Below are 15,472 nucleotides of genomic sequence, written 5' to 3'. Positions count from 1 at the left end.
AAACGCCTCTTTCTCCCTCAGATAATTCCTTACATCCTGGAAAACCGCCTCTATCATACTAATCCCCAAACCCACTAAAAACAAAACTCCCCCAAAACTGGAGACCTATCAGCCTCCTCTCTACTCTCTCAAAACTCACCGAACGATTCTTTCCTGAACCCCTCAATGATCTACTCTCTCAAAACCAAGGGAGCAGTTCGGTTTCATGTAAAAACAGCATGCCGTGCGTTAATTTAAGATAGCACGATCGCTCTCCAGGGAAAGGGCTCCACTGGAATCATTTTCCTGGACATAGAAACATCCTACCTAACCTTCGTTCAGTTTGTGGCAAACTTTCTCCACGAGAGAAAGTTTTTCATAACTGAACGAAACGAAATCCTCCACCCGATCCATAAAAGCAGGAGTACAACAGGGCACCCCTCTTTCCCCAACTCCTTACAACCTATACACATTTGATGTTCCAAAAAGCCCCTATTCCAAAGTTGCTCTTTTCGCTGGTGACCATCTATAGATACGGCTTGAAATAAAAAGCATTGTTTAACAAATACATTCATATTTATTTTTAATATACAATACCAAGAGAATCAATTCATTCACATACTCCATTTTCTATTAGAATATATTTATATTATAAAACAATTCCGGTACTATATTTACAGTATTTGTACTTTTGAGCAAAATACCTTTCTAGCATAGATTCATTTAAAGTTGTTTTTCATCTGATTATTCGAATTGTTGGTACGAATGTATCTATGCTATTATCTATTGAGTTATCGTAAATGAAAATCTATTGTACATTTGTGGTTGAGCATTTAGTAATTGCTTAAGTTAATGGCATTTAATTGAGGTTGCTTGTAATTTGCAGCAAAGTTGCTCATGTACACTGATACTGAGGATGAACAACTTTGTTATTAACGTGAAAAAACTATCAAGATAAGAGCCAGTATTTGAAAAAATTGAAATGATTCTCTTTTTTTGTTAAGGATGCTGGACGCAATACGTTTTTCGATTTAAACATATGTGTAGGTATGTCTAACTTCAGAAAGGATGTCAGTAATTATATCGATTTAAAGATTGTCTTTGAACAAAAAGTTCCAGGCAAATTTTAAGGTCTTATTATTTTAGTTAAGTGAAACGTGGAAAATTTTTAAAATGCATGTTTGTGTGCGTCATTGATTGTCTTGAAATTTGCCTGGATATAAGACAAGAATTTAAGGAAGTCAACTGAAATATTTAACCCTGTTTATTTATATAATATCCCAGTCCTATTCTAATTTGTTCACTGCTTGCTATTTTAAAGTGTTTGTGGCAACAAAGTGGAGAAAAGTTGTATTTGAATAGTTTGTTTGAAGCTGACTAATGTTTTATAAAAAACACCGATGGAAAATATCGTATTAAATACTATTTGGGGGTATTAGCTCTACGTCTGTTTTCCAAATTTCAACAATCTTGTATTTGTTGCTAATAACAATAATGAATATAACAAATCCCGTACAGGACTTATCCAATAAAAGTAATAAACATTATTTTCTACGCCAAAAGTCTAACAATCTTTAATCAATTTTAACAAAAATTAAACTTAATTAACAGTAGGAAATTTCGTTCGTTATTTATCACTTTAGAAAATTTTGCTATCCGTGACTAGAATTTTGCACATATCCCACATTTGCCCTAAAAAAATAATTTCAATGCTGTCGCCGTTTTAGATTACAATATACTTCAAATACAAAATTGCGTACTTATTAACATTTTAAAGGATATTTATTTTTGTACAGAATTATACCTAAACACTAATGTTTTGTAATTTTGAAATCGCTTTACATTCACTTGGACTATTCCTTTAAAAACCAACAGGAAATAAACGAAATTATATTTGGAAAAACTATGGCACTTATTAAAATATTGTTTCTAAAAGATTTTTGGGGAGATTAAATTTACATGTAAAAAGTCATTTACAATGAAAAACGAGAGCGAAGGGGTGATATCTAACATTAATCTTCTGGACGATAATTTACATGGGGATTTTAATCAATTTTTAAAGCACAAATCTTAAGAACTATGCAATATATTTGCATACGAGAGTACAAATTTGGTCAAAAATATCCTGCAACCTTATTATAATTATGACTTTCGTTGTGATTATGAGTAAAACAATTTTCGTTTCAACTGCCTCGAAAAACTTGAGCAGGATATTTTTTCCAAAACAATATTAAGTGGTGCGCATGAACATTTTATAATAATTGATTAAAAATGCAGCGATAGCTTGCTTTTTACACGAATGATATTAAATAATTTTTCATTGTAAAATTTTATTGATCCGTGCTGCAAGGCACTGTTGTTGACTCAGATTTTTCATGTAAATCGGCTGGTTTTTGCGGTACTTTGTAAACTTGCATGGAATTTGTTTGCTATGTTTTAAGCCTGCGAATCATTGTGGTTTAAAGTTACGCGAATTTTTGCATATTTAGACGATTTTGCCTCATTATATTACTACACATGCCACTAGACATGATACATATATAAATTTACGGATTTCTTGCTTTTTTACGTTCACCGTTAAGTAAAATTTTGGAGTTTTATAAATAATAAAGTAATACAGAACGAAAATTTCGTAATAGTCAATGGCAAATTGCAGCTTCCATTACTTATAATATATAATAATATATTGTGAATAATATTTGTGAAGTGTAGTTAAATGTTTTGTTGGCTTTTAAATGGTCAGGTTACTTTTCTTTATCTTGAACAAGATGAAAATTTGCATTTAAAAGCCAATTTCGATATGTTTTTCAGTGCCTTTACACAACTGAAAACTGCACATACCATTGTTTCTTACGTGGTGCATTTTAGAAAAAATCGTGAGGAACATTTTTTAGGCAACATGTTTTGTTGTTTTTGCAACCATTTTTTCAACAACAGTACCTTAAGGAGTTTTAGTGGTTCAAAAAACTGTTTAGCGACAGTTTGAGGAAGTGCAATAAGTGTTTTTGAACTACCATTACGTGCTTTAGAACAAACTGTTTATAAAAATGCAATAAAGGCGAAAACAAACCTTATCAATAACCAAGAACGATAAAACACTTAGACCCTTTTAACTGGGATATATCACGCATTAAAAACTTCCATTATATCATCGATTCACGAAATGTCTAAGTAAAACTTAACCGTAACACACTTTGAGTAAAAAAAAACCATTAGATAAAAATTATTAACTATTTACAAGAGAACTGTTCTTAGAACTAACGATAAAAGCTATCACGATTTTAAGTCTTGTAGCACGAACATTTTTGTCTGATCGAAAAGTCGAATTAACATTTAAATTCACTGTCGTTATTGAAACGATGATAAACGGGAGCTGATACATTGAAATTGCAGACTTTTTGACCAGATTCAAAAATCAAAACCGTTGTCTTGTTTCTGTTACCTGTCTAAAAGTAATCGTATACAAAAAATCTATGATAAACAAAGTCAATACACATTACCAAAATGTGATTATTGGTCTCTATACTAATATAATTTTAATTGTAATTTTTGACGGGACCTAAAGTGGATTTAAATATTTACAATTTCTCGAGAGGAGGAGGAAAGTTCAAAACCGATTTTTAAAATGCGAAAACTGTGTTTGCAGTTTCCTCCCGCACTAGATTTTAATTTTTGCTTTTTTAAAGCATCAGTAATAACACAGAATATAGCCACAATTGGTTGCAATGGTGACTACTTCGTGATGCGCCAAATATTCATCAAATGTCGTTTTTTTTGAAAATCCAAAACGCTTTTGTAAAAATTAGACAAATTAACAATAACTTTAACAGTCCAGTAACAAAAAACCTTATATTTATTTCATGTATAGTTTAAATCTATTGCAGTGTACATGGTAAAAAGTGAGTTCCAACACCGGGATTTTGGGGTCAGAGGCGGAAAATGTCCTGAAATTAATATTTCAGGTATGGTTGCTATAAGCCTGTAACTGAAAATTGATCTTACGAGACACTATCAAAAGCACTGCATTTATTGGTGCGTCTATTTCTGCAATTTTGCCTAGATTTTCTATTTGATAACGCCCCGTAAAATATGTTGCTATAAAACTATATTTTGATTATTAAGTACTTGTCTATGTTACTATACATATATGTAATAGTTATCACTGTAGTTGAGGCACTGTAGAAAACTGAAAAGTGTTTGTTAAATCACTCACTGAAAAAACACTGGTTTTGAGATTTCCGCGTCTTACCCCAAATTGTAATAAAGTATATCTTATAGGTGTATAAACCCTGTATAAAAAAGCTAAACTTTATAACTTATACAAGTTTTGTATATATAGAATATATATGTATAAAAACGGCAAGTATAGAGTTGAGTTTGTCGGTACCATCACCATTTTTTTAATCTGATTTACGTATAGGTATTGTAAAAAAATTATCAACTATTTTGCATTTTCAATGACCTTTCCAGTCGGACGAATCGCATTGTTCAACGCGAAAGGCCGTTAAAGTTAAAGACACAGTGTAGAAGTAAATTGTGTACTATTGTTTAACTTATTATAAAAATAGTTTTGTTTCTATTGCACTCGGGACAACTTTTAAAAATACTTTTTAATTACTCTATTTTAAGGGAATTAACGTAGCTATATGAGGTCTAAATATACATAAATAATTCTAGTCAAAAGTTTTATTAATTGAATGATATTCATTCTAATTAAATGAAGTTGTTAGTGTCCGTAATGTCAAACGAATGGGTTTTTATGGGGCTTAAACGGACAGATAATATTTGGAATCAGAAAAAATTGATGTCGAAAGCAGTAACATTCTAATGTTTCTTGATGCTTTTCGGTTTTTCCCGTCATATGAATATTTAGGCGCAGAATCCTTTAATTGGGACAAATTAATTTAAAGAACAAATAGGTAAGGTTAAAATGGAGAATAAACTGCTTCGAGCCCTAGGAGGAACACAAATAAAATCTTGCAAACGAAATGGAAAATTGAAGCTAACAAACAGAAAATTTAGCCAAAGTGTAAAAAGAAAATATTATTAAAGATATAACGTTGTTAAATACGATTTTGCTCTTGTAAAATTAAGGCAAGCAGCAAGCAAATGTCCCACCTGCTTTGAAACAACACCAAATTCTGGGGATTAATGTAGTCTTTTTGAAAATTATATTATTAGTTATTTCAAAACTATATTTGAATTTTAGTTTCTGGAATTATCATTCCTTTTTTAAATATGTTAACTAAATTTGGGATCGATGCTTTTGAACTTTAATCCTCGATTTAATATTCATACAATTTTGCAAGGTAAAGAAAAATATGTCTTAGTTAAGAAAAAAATAATCAGCACTACTCTATGGAAGCAATTTTAACCGCAAATTACTTCGTCTCGTTCGTTATTTTTGATATTATTGCCAAGAAAATATTTTCATCTAGTTATTGTCGCAAAATTTGCTTAAATTGGCCAATTTGCCAGTACAACTACTGATATTATTGCACAAAAAAGAAACAGAATATAAAATTTGTTAAAATAATGAGTTTTATAAGCAGATTTTGGAGCTACGTTGTCTGAGGCACCGCCAAACTTTTAAAAGTTGTCCCTCTCTAACATTCAATCTGTAGGTACTATTTTATAACTCTGTAAAAATATGGAAGTTTTAAACCACAGTTACTTGGCATTTTGTTTGTTTAAGTTAGAACCCGTCAAACAGTTCTACCTTATTAGTTTCTCTTAATATTTACTTTTTTACATTTAAGAGAGATCACATATCGTAACCCTAACACTACAACAATATAATCAGTAATAATAATGTAATAATTATAATTATAATAATGTGGGTAGGCGATGGGAATGGTGTTTTAAAATTCTCATTTTCGATTGAAATACGATAATTTGAATTCACCCTTAGGTATTGGTTTAATGGCTCAATGAAATTTGAGCTGAAAAGTTCTGAAAGGTGAGAAAATATTGTTTGCAGAATTATTTATGTTTTAATCGAAATGCGGCAAACCAATTTTGATTGACTGAAATTTTCTTAAGATAGATTTTAAACGCCCGAGCTTGAACCACATTTTAATGTCAGCACCATTTGTTTCACCTAGAGGAAATATCCACACATGAAGAATTTCCACAAAAAAACCTACTAAAGAAAAAATAAATACAACTTATACTTACATTGCTAAATAACTGAAAAGTCCTTTGAGTATTAGTGACCGTTAATGAAACAGCTGGCAACTGGGCTAGTTGAATTTCTGTTTGGCTGTTCGAACGAGTCAAGAATGGCCATAATCTGAATATTTTTGAGTTAACTAATAACAGTCACACGATGTAACGTAACGACTATTGTCTAGTTTCGTTTTATCACAATTAAGCATAGCATGGTATTCACACTCGAACTCACCCATCTGAGGAAAGCAAACGATAACTTGCCAAACAAATGGCGATTATTGCAGTAATTTTCCCAAAAATCACAAAACAAATTTTTAAAAATAAGCACAGCCATGTTAATTTCCACAATTGGTTTGAAAATCCCGGTTTCGGATTTGCTCCAAAATTGACTCATTCATAACACAGAGGGACTCTAGTTGACCCCTCCTAACCGATACATGGAGGCCCCAGTTGCCAGCCAGCTGTTAGTCACTGGGGAGGAAGCCCATTGGTCGGCTTGAACTCTGGATTGACGGCTGCTTGGAACTGCGCCACACTCGTTGGCGGATTGAAACTCGGATAACATTGGGGGAAATACAGCTCCGGCTTTACCACACTTGTGGGAGTCAGACCTCGAGGCAACATGCCTGCAAATAAATACCGGAAATATTGAGCCAATGAATGGGTCAAAATAAAAAAAACGCAATTCAGCAACTTGATAAAAAAAGCAAAATCCGGCTAGGGCAAAAACAATTTCTACATATCCACTAATAATAATAAAAGTACATAATTCGATTTGAAACTCGCAAATTTGGATAATGGGATTTTTAGAGACACTCTTTTCAGATGAAATAACAGCGGCATTATGCGACTTTCGGTTATACCGGAAGTTGTTTCAAACTTCCTTATTTTAAATGAAACACCCTGTATAATGGTTTTGCTTGTGTTCCTTTCTTTATTTTCAATAACTTTAATGAAAAGTTTTTCTACCCTACTCTAGTCGTTTCTGGGCAAAATATAGTTTTTCATATGCATATTTGTGACCCTTTTCCGTCGAAAGAAATAGATTGGACTCAAAAAACCCACATGTAAAATTTTGGTTTTTGGCCGAAATTTTTCCAAGGGTCTAGGTCGATTTTTTGAAAAAAATGAAAATTTCCCCAAAATGTCTTAAATGTTACATCATTTTCAGCTCACGGATGCGATGAATGCATCGAACTCTTTGAAGAACATGCTAGAAGTTTCAGATCTGAAATAATAGACATTTTTGGCACATTTTAAGCGGTTTTTGAGTTTTCTTCCTTATTATTCACCCAAAAACTAAAAAAATGCATATTTGTGACCCTTTTGCGTCGAAAGGAATAGATTGGGCTCAAAAACCCACATGTAAAATTTTGATTTTGGTCGAAATTTTTCCAAGGATGGAGGTCGATTTTTTGAAAAAAATTAAAATTTCGCCAAAATGTCTTAAATTTTACATCATTTTCAGCTCACGGACGCGATGAATGCATCGAACTCTTTGAAAAACATGCTAGAAGTTTCAGATCCGAAATAATAGACATTTTCGGCACATTTTAAGCGGTTTTTGAGGGATCACGACCGTTAGCCGACGATTTCTTCCTTATTATTGACCCAAAAACTTAAAAAATTCATATTTGTGACCCTTTTGCGTCGAAAGGAATCGATTGGGCTCAAAAAACACACATGTAAAATTTTGATTTTGGTCGAAATTTTTCCATTTTTTGAATTTTTCCGTCTTTCGATTTTTTGAAAAAAAATAAAATTTTTCCAAAATATCTTAAATTTTACATCATATTTCCACCTGAGGCCAGTATTAAGAGAAATGCGTGAATAATTCTTAGTAAAAAAATGCCATCTAACTCATATAAATTTTTCATCACAAATCCTTCAGAAAACTTTCAGAACGGATTTGGAGAAAAAACAATCAAAAACCTTTGAAAAATGTCTATTTGACAGGTGTAGTTTTTCGAAAAAATAACGAAAATATGCAGAAATTTAAAAAACGGTCCAAAATAAAAAAGATTTCAATCACTAGAAAACACCGACAAAAAGTCAAAAACTGAATGATTTGGCAAGTTCTCGCAATATTGCCAATGTCTCCCAGAATTCCACTTATTTTGTTTTATTTTATTTTATATAAATTCCACAAACTTAAGCAAGTTCCACCCAATCAGCAACTATCATCTTATTCAAAGTAATGAAGTTTTTACAGTTTTTTTGCTTTATTAGAGAATAAAGATATTATCTAGCATAATAACATCTAATTTTGATAATAAAAAACTAAATTTTGCTCAGAACCGACTAGAGTAGGGTAGAAAAACTTTTCATAAAAGTTATTGGAAATAAAGAAAGGAACACAAGCAAAAACATTATACAGAGTGTTCCACTTAAAATAAGGAAGTTTGAAACGACTTCCGGTATAACCGGAATTCGCATTATATCGCTGTTATTTCATCAGAACAGACGGTCTTCGAAAATACCATTTTCCAAATTTGCAGGATTTAAATCCCATTACTTCCCGAAATATTCTAATGGACGCTGACCGTGAACCATCCTGTATAGCGCAAGCAAAATATACTCGTTTTTCTGATCGTTACTTCTACCACAGAGACGAAAAGACGCGAGGTGCGTCATACAATAACAGGTTATGCAGAAGGAAAAATACCGCACTGCCCGATTGTAGTTTCCTTATAATCATTATTATACTGAAAGACTTGTCCAAGTCGAAGTAGAAAATATATTGGTATGCAATACAAGAAGAACCTCGACTCAACTGCTCCTTAAGGACCTCGCATTGATAATTGTACTTACACCTAATTCTCTTTTTACACCACTTGTTTTGATTTAACACGATTTTCAATGTTTTATCAGTTTTTCGCAAATCTTATAGAACAGATAAAGCGATATTTTTCGACGCGTGCACGCGTTTAAATTAGTCTCAGAAAAAAAGCTTCTGAGACTCGAAGATTTTGCTTTCGCCGTCTAGCCAGCTGTTGGCTGATTTTCTAATGGTACCTCCATACCTATCCAGCCGAGCGTGAGCCGCGAAAAATTCCTTTGAAGTTTCATCAAAACACCGGCAGAAAAAGGATTATTTATTAAAGCATCCCAAATTGCAGCGTATACAGGTTGATTTGCAAACTGGAACATTTCCTTACCATTTGCATGCAGTTTGCTCTCAGAACTGGTCGAATCTCGGCGCGTCTTTGCGGCATGTGGATTCATATGGTTGTCTATATGCTTCTTAACTTCCGGTTCGGTTGCAAATCTTCGCCTACAATTGGGCATGGGACAACAGAACGGTCTGTCGCCCTGATGCGTCCTGGTGTGTTGGTCCAAAATGGCTTTTTGCCTAAACACAAAAGCAAAAATTACGGGGCTTCATTGAGATACACATTAGTACACTGTTAGACCCTTTTGAGCCCAAACAACCGAACATTTTAAGCAGTATCCATATTTGACCGACGGTATCTTCCTTGTTGTCGACTCAAACCATTTATAATTAACACCACGCTTTGCCAAAATCCTCGAAAGCAGATAAGGGAAAATGTGACACATTATTAAATTAAGATGTATTGCATTTTATCAAGAATATTAATGACCTTTAAATCAACCACTTTTCTCTCACTAAGTGAAGTGCAATTTAGTAGAAAGGGTTGTATATAAGCGCGAAAAACCCGTGTTAACCAGTTTTTTTAGTTTGATATTAGCAAACCAAAAAAGCACGTACGTTAAAAGCGTAAACGGTAGGGAACTTGTGTGCTGTACATTACTCAGTTTCAGCCTGTTTTGGATTCTGATGAATATTTTACCGTGTTAAATTGATAGCTTACCTAAAGTCTTTCCCGCACTGCGCACACTTGTACGGTTTCTCCCCTGTATGTATGCGCAGATGCTGATTTAAAATGGTGCGCTGTCTAAAGTTTCGGCCGCAGTACACGCAACCGTACGGTTTCTCGTTCGTGTGGATCCTCAGATGTTGCGTCAAGTGACTCTGCTGCCTAAATCTGGAAAATAATTACGTGAGCTTATAGAGGAAGCGCGATAAACATCTACAGTAGTACCTTTTCCCACATTCCGGACAAGGATAGGGCCTGCTTTCGATATGTATGCAGCCATGCTGCAGTAGCGTGCTCTTCTGTTTGAACTCTTTCTGGCAAATCGGGCAACGGACGTAAAGCGGCATTCCTGCGGATCGGCCATGCTGGATAACATCCGGAAGGCCTTTTCCGCCTCCCTGACCTTGTTTTAGGTACTGGAGAGGGTTGAAGTTGGTACCTGGTCCGAACACTGAATGGTTCATACCTGAAGTCAACATTCCTATAGGTGGATTGAAAACATTTTTCATGGCATGGATCGCAACCACTTCTTTAAGTAGAGTGTTAGTAGTGTTTAGTACTAGTTCAGTTTAGTATTTTCAATTGTGTGTACCTAAACAAGTCCTACCTTTCGAGTCTTTGAAATAGGCAGGATATTGCAAATTGCCCACAACTCCGTTGGGCGAAAAGCAACTCGTCCTATCGTTCGGACCGTTTTCACCATCTCCATAAGTCGAAGTGACCTCCTCCTTGCCTTCATCGGGAGGAAACGGCACGTCTTGAGGCCAGAGAGTCGGGTTTATGCCATTTTTGAACACTAGATGGGGGCTCACGTCTGTAACAGGCACAGAAATACTAATAATTGGTTCAAAATTTTTCTATTGGAGTTTTAACACGTGAAGCGATAAAAGGAGGATACTGACGAGTGAAAACTTTTGTTTAACCGAAATCAGATAGAAAGTATTAGAACATAAATTTCTATCCTAAAATCACCAGCTGGTTTAAGATAGGCCTGGTAACTCAGTTAATTTTTAGGGAGTTGGCGCAGTGGATTGGTGCGCCAACTCAACGCACCGGCGCAGAAATTCAGTTCCGTTGTTGGGTAAAAGGTTGATGACTTTTTTTCACTTGTTTTTAGAATTATTTAAAGGGCCATTTTTTACATTTTAGAATTTTTCAGTTTTAGTCAAGTGACTCTTTCTTCTAAATGCTCAATTTTCTAAAGATTCACTTAAAAATGCCAAAATGCTTTAAGGAAAGTTTCAAAATCCCTTTCCAGCGTCGAATTTGGAACAAAAATCAAATCATTTTCTATTAAAAAACGAACAGAATATGCGAAAGTTTGTAACAGATTATTTGGAAATCTCGTTTCCCCTAAACACCGTAGAGTTTGTTAACAAAATGTGGTTTTTTAGGTTTGATTGATTTTTTTGCTTTACTTTCTAATCAAAAACGCTCTATTTCGTAGAGTTTCACTTAAAAATACTGATGATCTGGAGGTCTTTTACGCGAAAAATTCCAAAATAAATTTATAGCTTTGTAAAAATTTTACAAAAACTTTTTTCAGCGTCGAATTCGAGACAAAAACGAAAATAAATTCCTCCCGTTTTTTCCCGAAAACCGTTAACGTTTTCTCCAAAACCAATCTCAAAACTAAAAGTTTTTAATCGAAAACGCAAAAACCCATTATTTTCGGATGTTTTCCTTCTTTTCTGACAATAATGTGGCCTTTTGAGCCAAAAATTTCTAAATTAATTTTGCTAGACAATTCGCCTCATTCATCGGTTTGCAGGGAACTTTAGAAACCCTTTGCTGCTTCGAATTTGGCATAAAAACCAAATAATTTTATTCAGTTTTTTACCGAAAGTAATTAAGATCTTGAAAAGGAGGCCAGGGAGCAAAAGTTTACAAAAAATTATTTGGATTCGCCACATCACCCTGAAAATGTTTAAAGTTTCTTTACATTTTTGAGTCATTCTAGTTTTAACAAAGTTGCTATTAAGCAATTCTTTCTACGCAAAAATCGCATTATTATTTAGTTAAAATACTGACAATTTTCAGGTATTTTCTGTAAAAAATTATAAGAATTGGAACACTTGCCTCCTTAACCGCTTTGCAAAAAGCTTGAAAAGCGAAAATGTATAATCATTTATTTGGAAAACTCTTGTCAACTGGAGTTTCTTCACTTTTAGGTCAATATTTCTCAACAACCCTGTCTCTAAACAGAAAAATCGCGTTTTTCTTAACGTTTTACTGTAAAATACTGGCAAAGTGAATCTTTTTTGCGAAAAATTAAGAGATCGATTTTACAAGAAAACTCGTCGACTTTCTTTGGACTCACTTCTGTTGCTGGGAGAATCTAGATGACTTTTTAACAAATTCCATTCTCGGGTCTCGTACAGCTTAAATAAATGACTTATAACGCATTAACCGATGAGTTATAACTCGTTAACTCATAGAGCGGCAGCAACTCAACAGCGTCACTCAACACAGTGTTACCCAGGCCTAGTTTAAGAGCAGTTGAGTTTAGAGATGGAGCAGAAAAAAATACTTGCAAACTTGATTATCTGTTTTATGTTGCAAAGCTCATCTCGGTTATACAAAAAGTGTCCCAAACAGGTGTAATATTTACAGTACGGTTGAATGATTAACAAAATTATTTGCAGAAATCAGTCCAGTTGAATGTTACATAAATTCTTCGCCTGAAGGTAGAATTAGTTCAAATTGTCTGAGAGAAAACTCAAACTGTACCAGAAAATATACAGTGTAATTTTTTTCACGCGATTCATAAGAAGTTGTTAATGGAATTCATGCATCAAATTGATCATTTTAATGATTCTTCCGCTTTCGTTTGGAAACCTTTAATACACTGAATACTGGCTGATTTTACACGTCACACAATTCATTATTGTTTGGGCAGTTGCATCAGACCTTCAAGAAAATGAATCTGCAAAAAAATTAAAGATGCGAGTGTTTTCTTACATTGAAAAATCATCCTGCATACATTGAATAACATCCAATGACCCTGACCATGTTATTTACGATTATCTTATATATACAAAAAGCAAAATATTTCAAAATAACCTTAGCCCATGTTTGTTAGCGGGTGAACCAGCCGGAAACTGGAAAACCGTTTTAAATCTCCAATAACTGCTGATATTAAGCAAACTTTCCAGTTTCCAGCTGAATCGAAAACTAGTGAAATGGTGATAAGTGTGGAAAACAAGCAGCAGACCACTCCAACCGCCCGCGTCCACATCAAGCATTATTGTGTTTTCATCCTGAAGATGAACTTGAGGTTAACTACCGAAACGTCGGATGTTTGAATAGTTTTTTTTCGATTTTGGATTCGCTCAATGTCGTAATTGCCGTGTTGAATGGATTATGATCGGACAATCTTGGCCGAAAAAAAATATTTTCGGAAGATACATTTTAACAAATTAGTAATATTGAATAAATCTGGCTCATATTTTGTATGTATATAATTTAGAGGTTTTTTTATACCCTTGAATTTAATTTAAAGTCAAGCTCCTTTGACTTTTGCCACACCGACAATTTGCCAGTAACCCTTTTTGAAAATTGTATCAAACCAAAATTATAGAAATCATCTTTTAAAATTTGAACATTTTCTGTAAATCCATAAAAGCTAACAAATAAAAATAATCCTATAAATATAAAAAAAAAAAAAACTTTCAAAAGTTTTGAGTCAAAATACATATTTATCTGCATGCCTTTTGAATGGAGTAAAGCCCGTGTCCCATGCATCCGTTTGTACGATGATGCGATGGTACGAAAGTGTTTCTATTGGTTGGAGATCTGTCAATTCGTACGACGGCGGACGAATTGACAGATCTCCAACCAATAGAAACACTTTCGTACCATCGTATCATCGTACAAACGGATGCATGGAACACGGGCTTTATGCGATGGTCGCAAAGGCCCATTTTTATGTTTAGGCTAAAGCAATGCTCGAAACATTTATCTGGGCGCAAATGTTCTTATTGGTCCATTAAAAATTGTAATATCTGAAATTATTTTAAATTAACTGCTACTGAAAGCAATAGAATCGAATTTCTGGAGATGTTGTAAGCCACCTTCTCAATATCGTAATGCGGTATCCAGAAAGAGGAAAAAATCTACACAACCCCAAGTTTGGATGTCATTATTAAACATTTATAAAATGTACATTCTGGGATGATTTATCATCGTCCTTAGTGGACTCGAAGGCGGTTTTTTGGTCCGCGTTGGTCACGTTTCGCTTGTAAAATGAAATAAACGACCATCTTCAGGACACATGTGCTGCTAAGGCCGCGAGAGTGGCCGCCGCCAGAGGGCATTGCTCGCCTTGGTGTGTGCGGACGTGCTGGTTGAGAATAGCCTTCTGCCGAAAGTGTTTCCCGCACTCCGGACATTCGTACGGCTTCTCACCCGAGTGTATGCGCAGGTGCTGGTTGAGGATGGCCCGCTGTCGAAACGTGCGCTCACAGTACACGCACGCATACGGTTTTTCATTGGCGTGGATGCGCAGATGTTGGGTCAGATGTGACTGTTGTCGAAATCTTTTCCCGCACTCTGGACATCCGTAAGGCCGACTATCCGTATGGATACGTTCGTGCTGGAAACAAAATTAGTTAAAACCAGCATCTTTGAGGAACAGAAGGTCTGCCACCTGTAACAAAGTGCTCTTCTGCTTGAAATCCTTGCCGCACGTCAGACATTTAAACAGTCTCAGTTCCCCGTTCAGTCCGTTGCTCGCTTTCTTCAGGTTGGCTTGCTGCTGCTGGATCACATCGGGCAGCGACGCACTCCTCAAGTCTTGCATATTGGAATATTGATCCAATTGGCCTCCTAGATAAAACTCTACATATAACGCCATCAAGGCGCATTCTTTGCTGTACGAACCTCCATCCGGTCCCAGGCTGGTCAACATCATGCCCGGTTGCTTGAGGTATTGCAAGGCCGAAAAATTCGCCCCAAGCATATGAGGAGGCACACCAGGAGGAGGCGCAGCCGGCGGAGGAGCCCGCGCATACTGCTGGTAGGCTTGTTGTTGCTGATGCGCTGCTACCACTTGTTGTTGGGCCGTCTGCTGTTGCTGAAGATCAGTGGGAAAACATTGTTGGGACGAAGGTCGCGGTTCCAGGTCCAATGAGGGGGCTTCTGGTTGGATCGGGTCCGAATCGTCCCGGCCTGGTTCTGCTTGCGTGGCTGGGTATGGGGACGGGGCGGGGGACGGTAGGCTCTAAACACACAACTACTTTTGAAGAATTCACCCGGAAAACGCCCATATTTTTGAAAATCGTTCATTCAAATGTTTCCATAGCTTATACAGGGTTATTCACGCTATACGGCATGGAAGTTTGCGGCTAAACCGTATGATTTTTAAAAAGTATTGTTTTATGAATTGTCCGACGCCTACCGAGCGCACATTTTAAAAATATTTTTGTGATGTATAGGGTGTCCCAAAAGCTCTAAAGGTATCAAAGTTGCGTTTTTTTAAATGG

At 35.2% G+C, this 15,472-nt stretch overlaps 1 protein-coding gene across 6 annotated transcripts in view; it reads right to left on the bottom strand.

Annotated features, from left to right (window-relative positions):
• Nucleotides 1-536: 536 nt before the first annotated feature.
• LOC109538115 (zinc finger protein 497) overlaps nt 537-15,472 on the bottom strand; it is a 38,401-nt gene continuing 23,465 nt past the window's right edge. Inside the window, exons 3-10 of one of the 6 annotated variants that reach the window (XM_019905197.2) lie at nt 14,871-15,210; nt 14,638-14,828; nt 14,313-14,583; nt 10,582-10,803; nt 10,215-10,470; nt 9,984-10,157; nt 9,309-9,502; nt 537-6,776 (exon numbers count right to left, since the gene is read on the bottom strand). In XM_019905197.2, coding sequence (XP_019760756.1) covers nt 6,619-6,776; nt 9,309-9,502; nt 9,984-10,157; nt 10,215-10,470; nt 10,582-10,803; nt 14,313-14,583; nt 14,638-14,828; nt 14,871-15,210 — 1,806 coding nt within the window. In that variant the 3' untranslated portion in view covers nt 537-6,618. The remainder of the gene's footprint in view (nt 6,777-9,308; nt 9,503-9,983; nt 10,158-10,214; nt 10,471-10,581; nt 10,804-14,312; nt 14,584-14,637; nt 14,829-14,870; nt 15,211-15,472) is intronic. The other 5 variants (XM_019905202.2, XM_019905204.2, XM_019905201.2 and 2 more) reach the window with 5 other exon arrangements.

The sequence above is a fragment of the Dendroctonus ponderosae genome, unplaced genomic scaffold (assembly GCF_020466585.1).
Source record: "Dendroctonus ponderosae isolate FM_Combo_2020 unplaced genomic scaffold, Dpon_F_20191213v2 Dpon_F_20191213_8, whole genome shotgun sequence".
NCBI lineage: Eukaryota > Metazoa > Arthropoda > Insecta > Coleoptera > Curculionidae > Dendroctonus > Dendroctonus ponderosae.
Note: the sequence above shows the minus strand (reverse complement) of the source record. Positions and strands in the feature narration are given on the sequence as shown.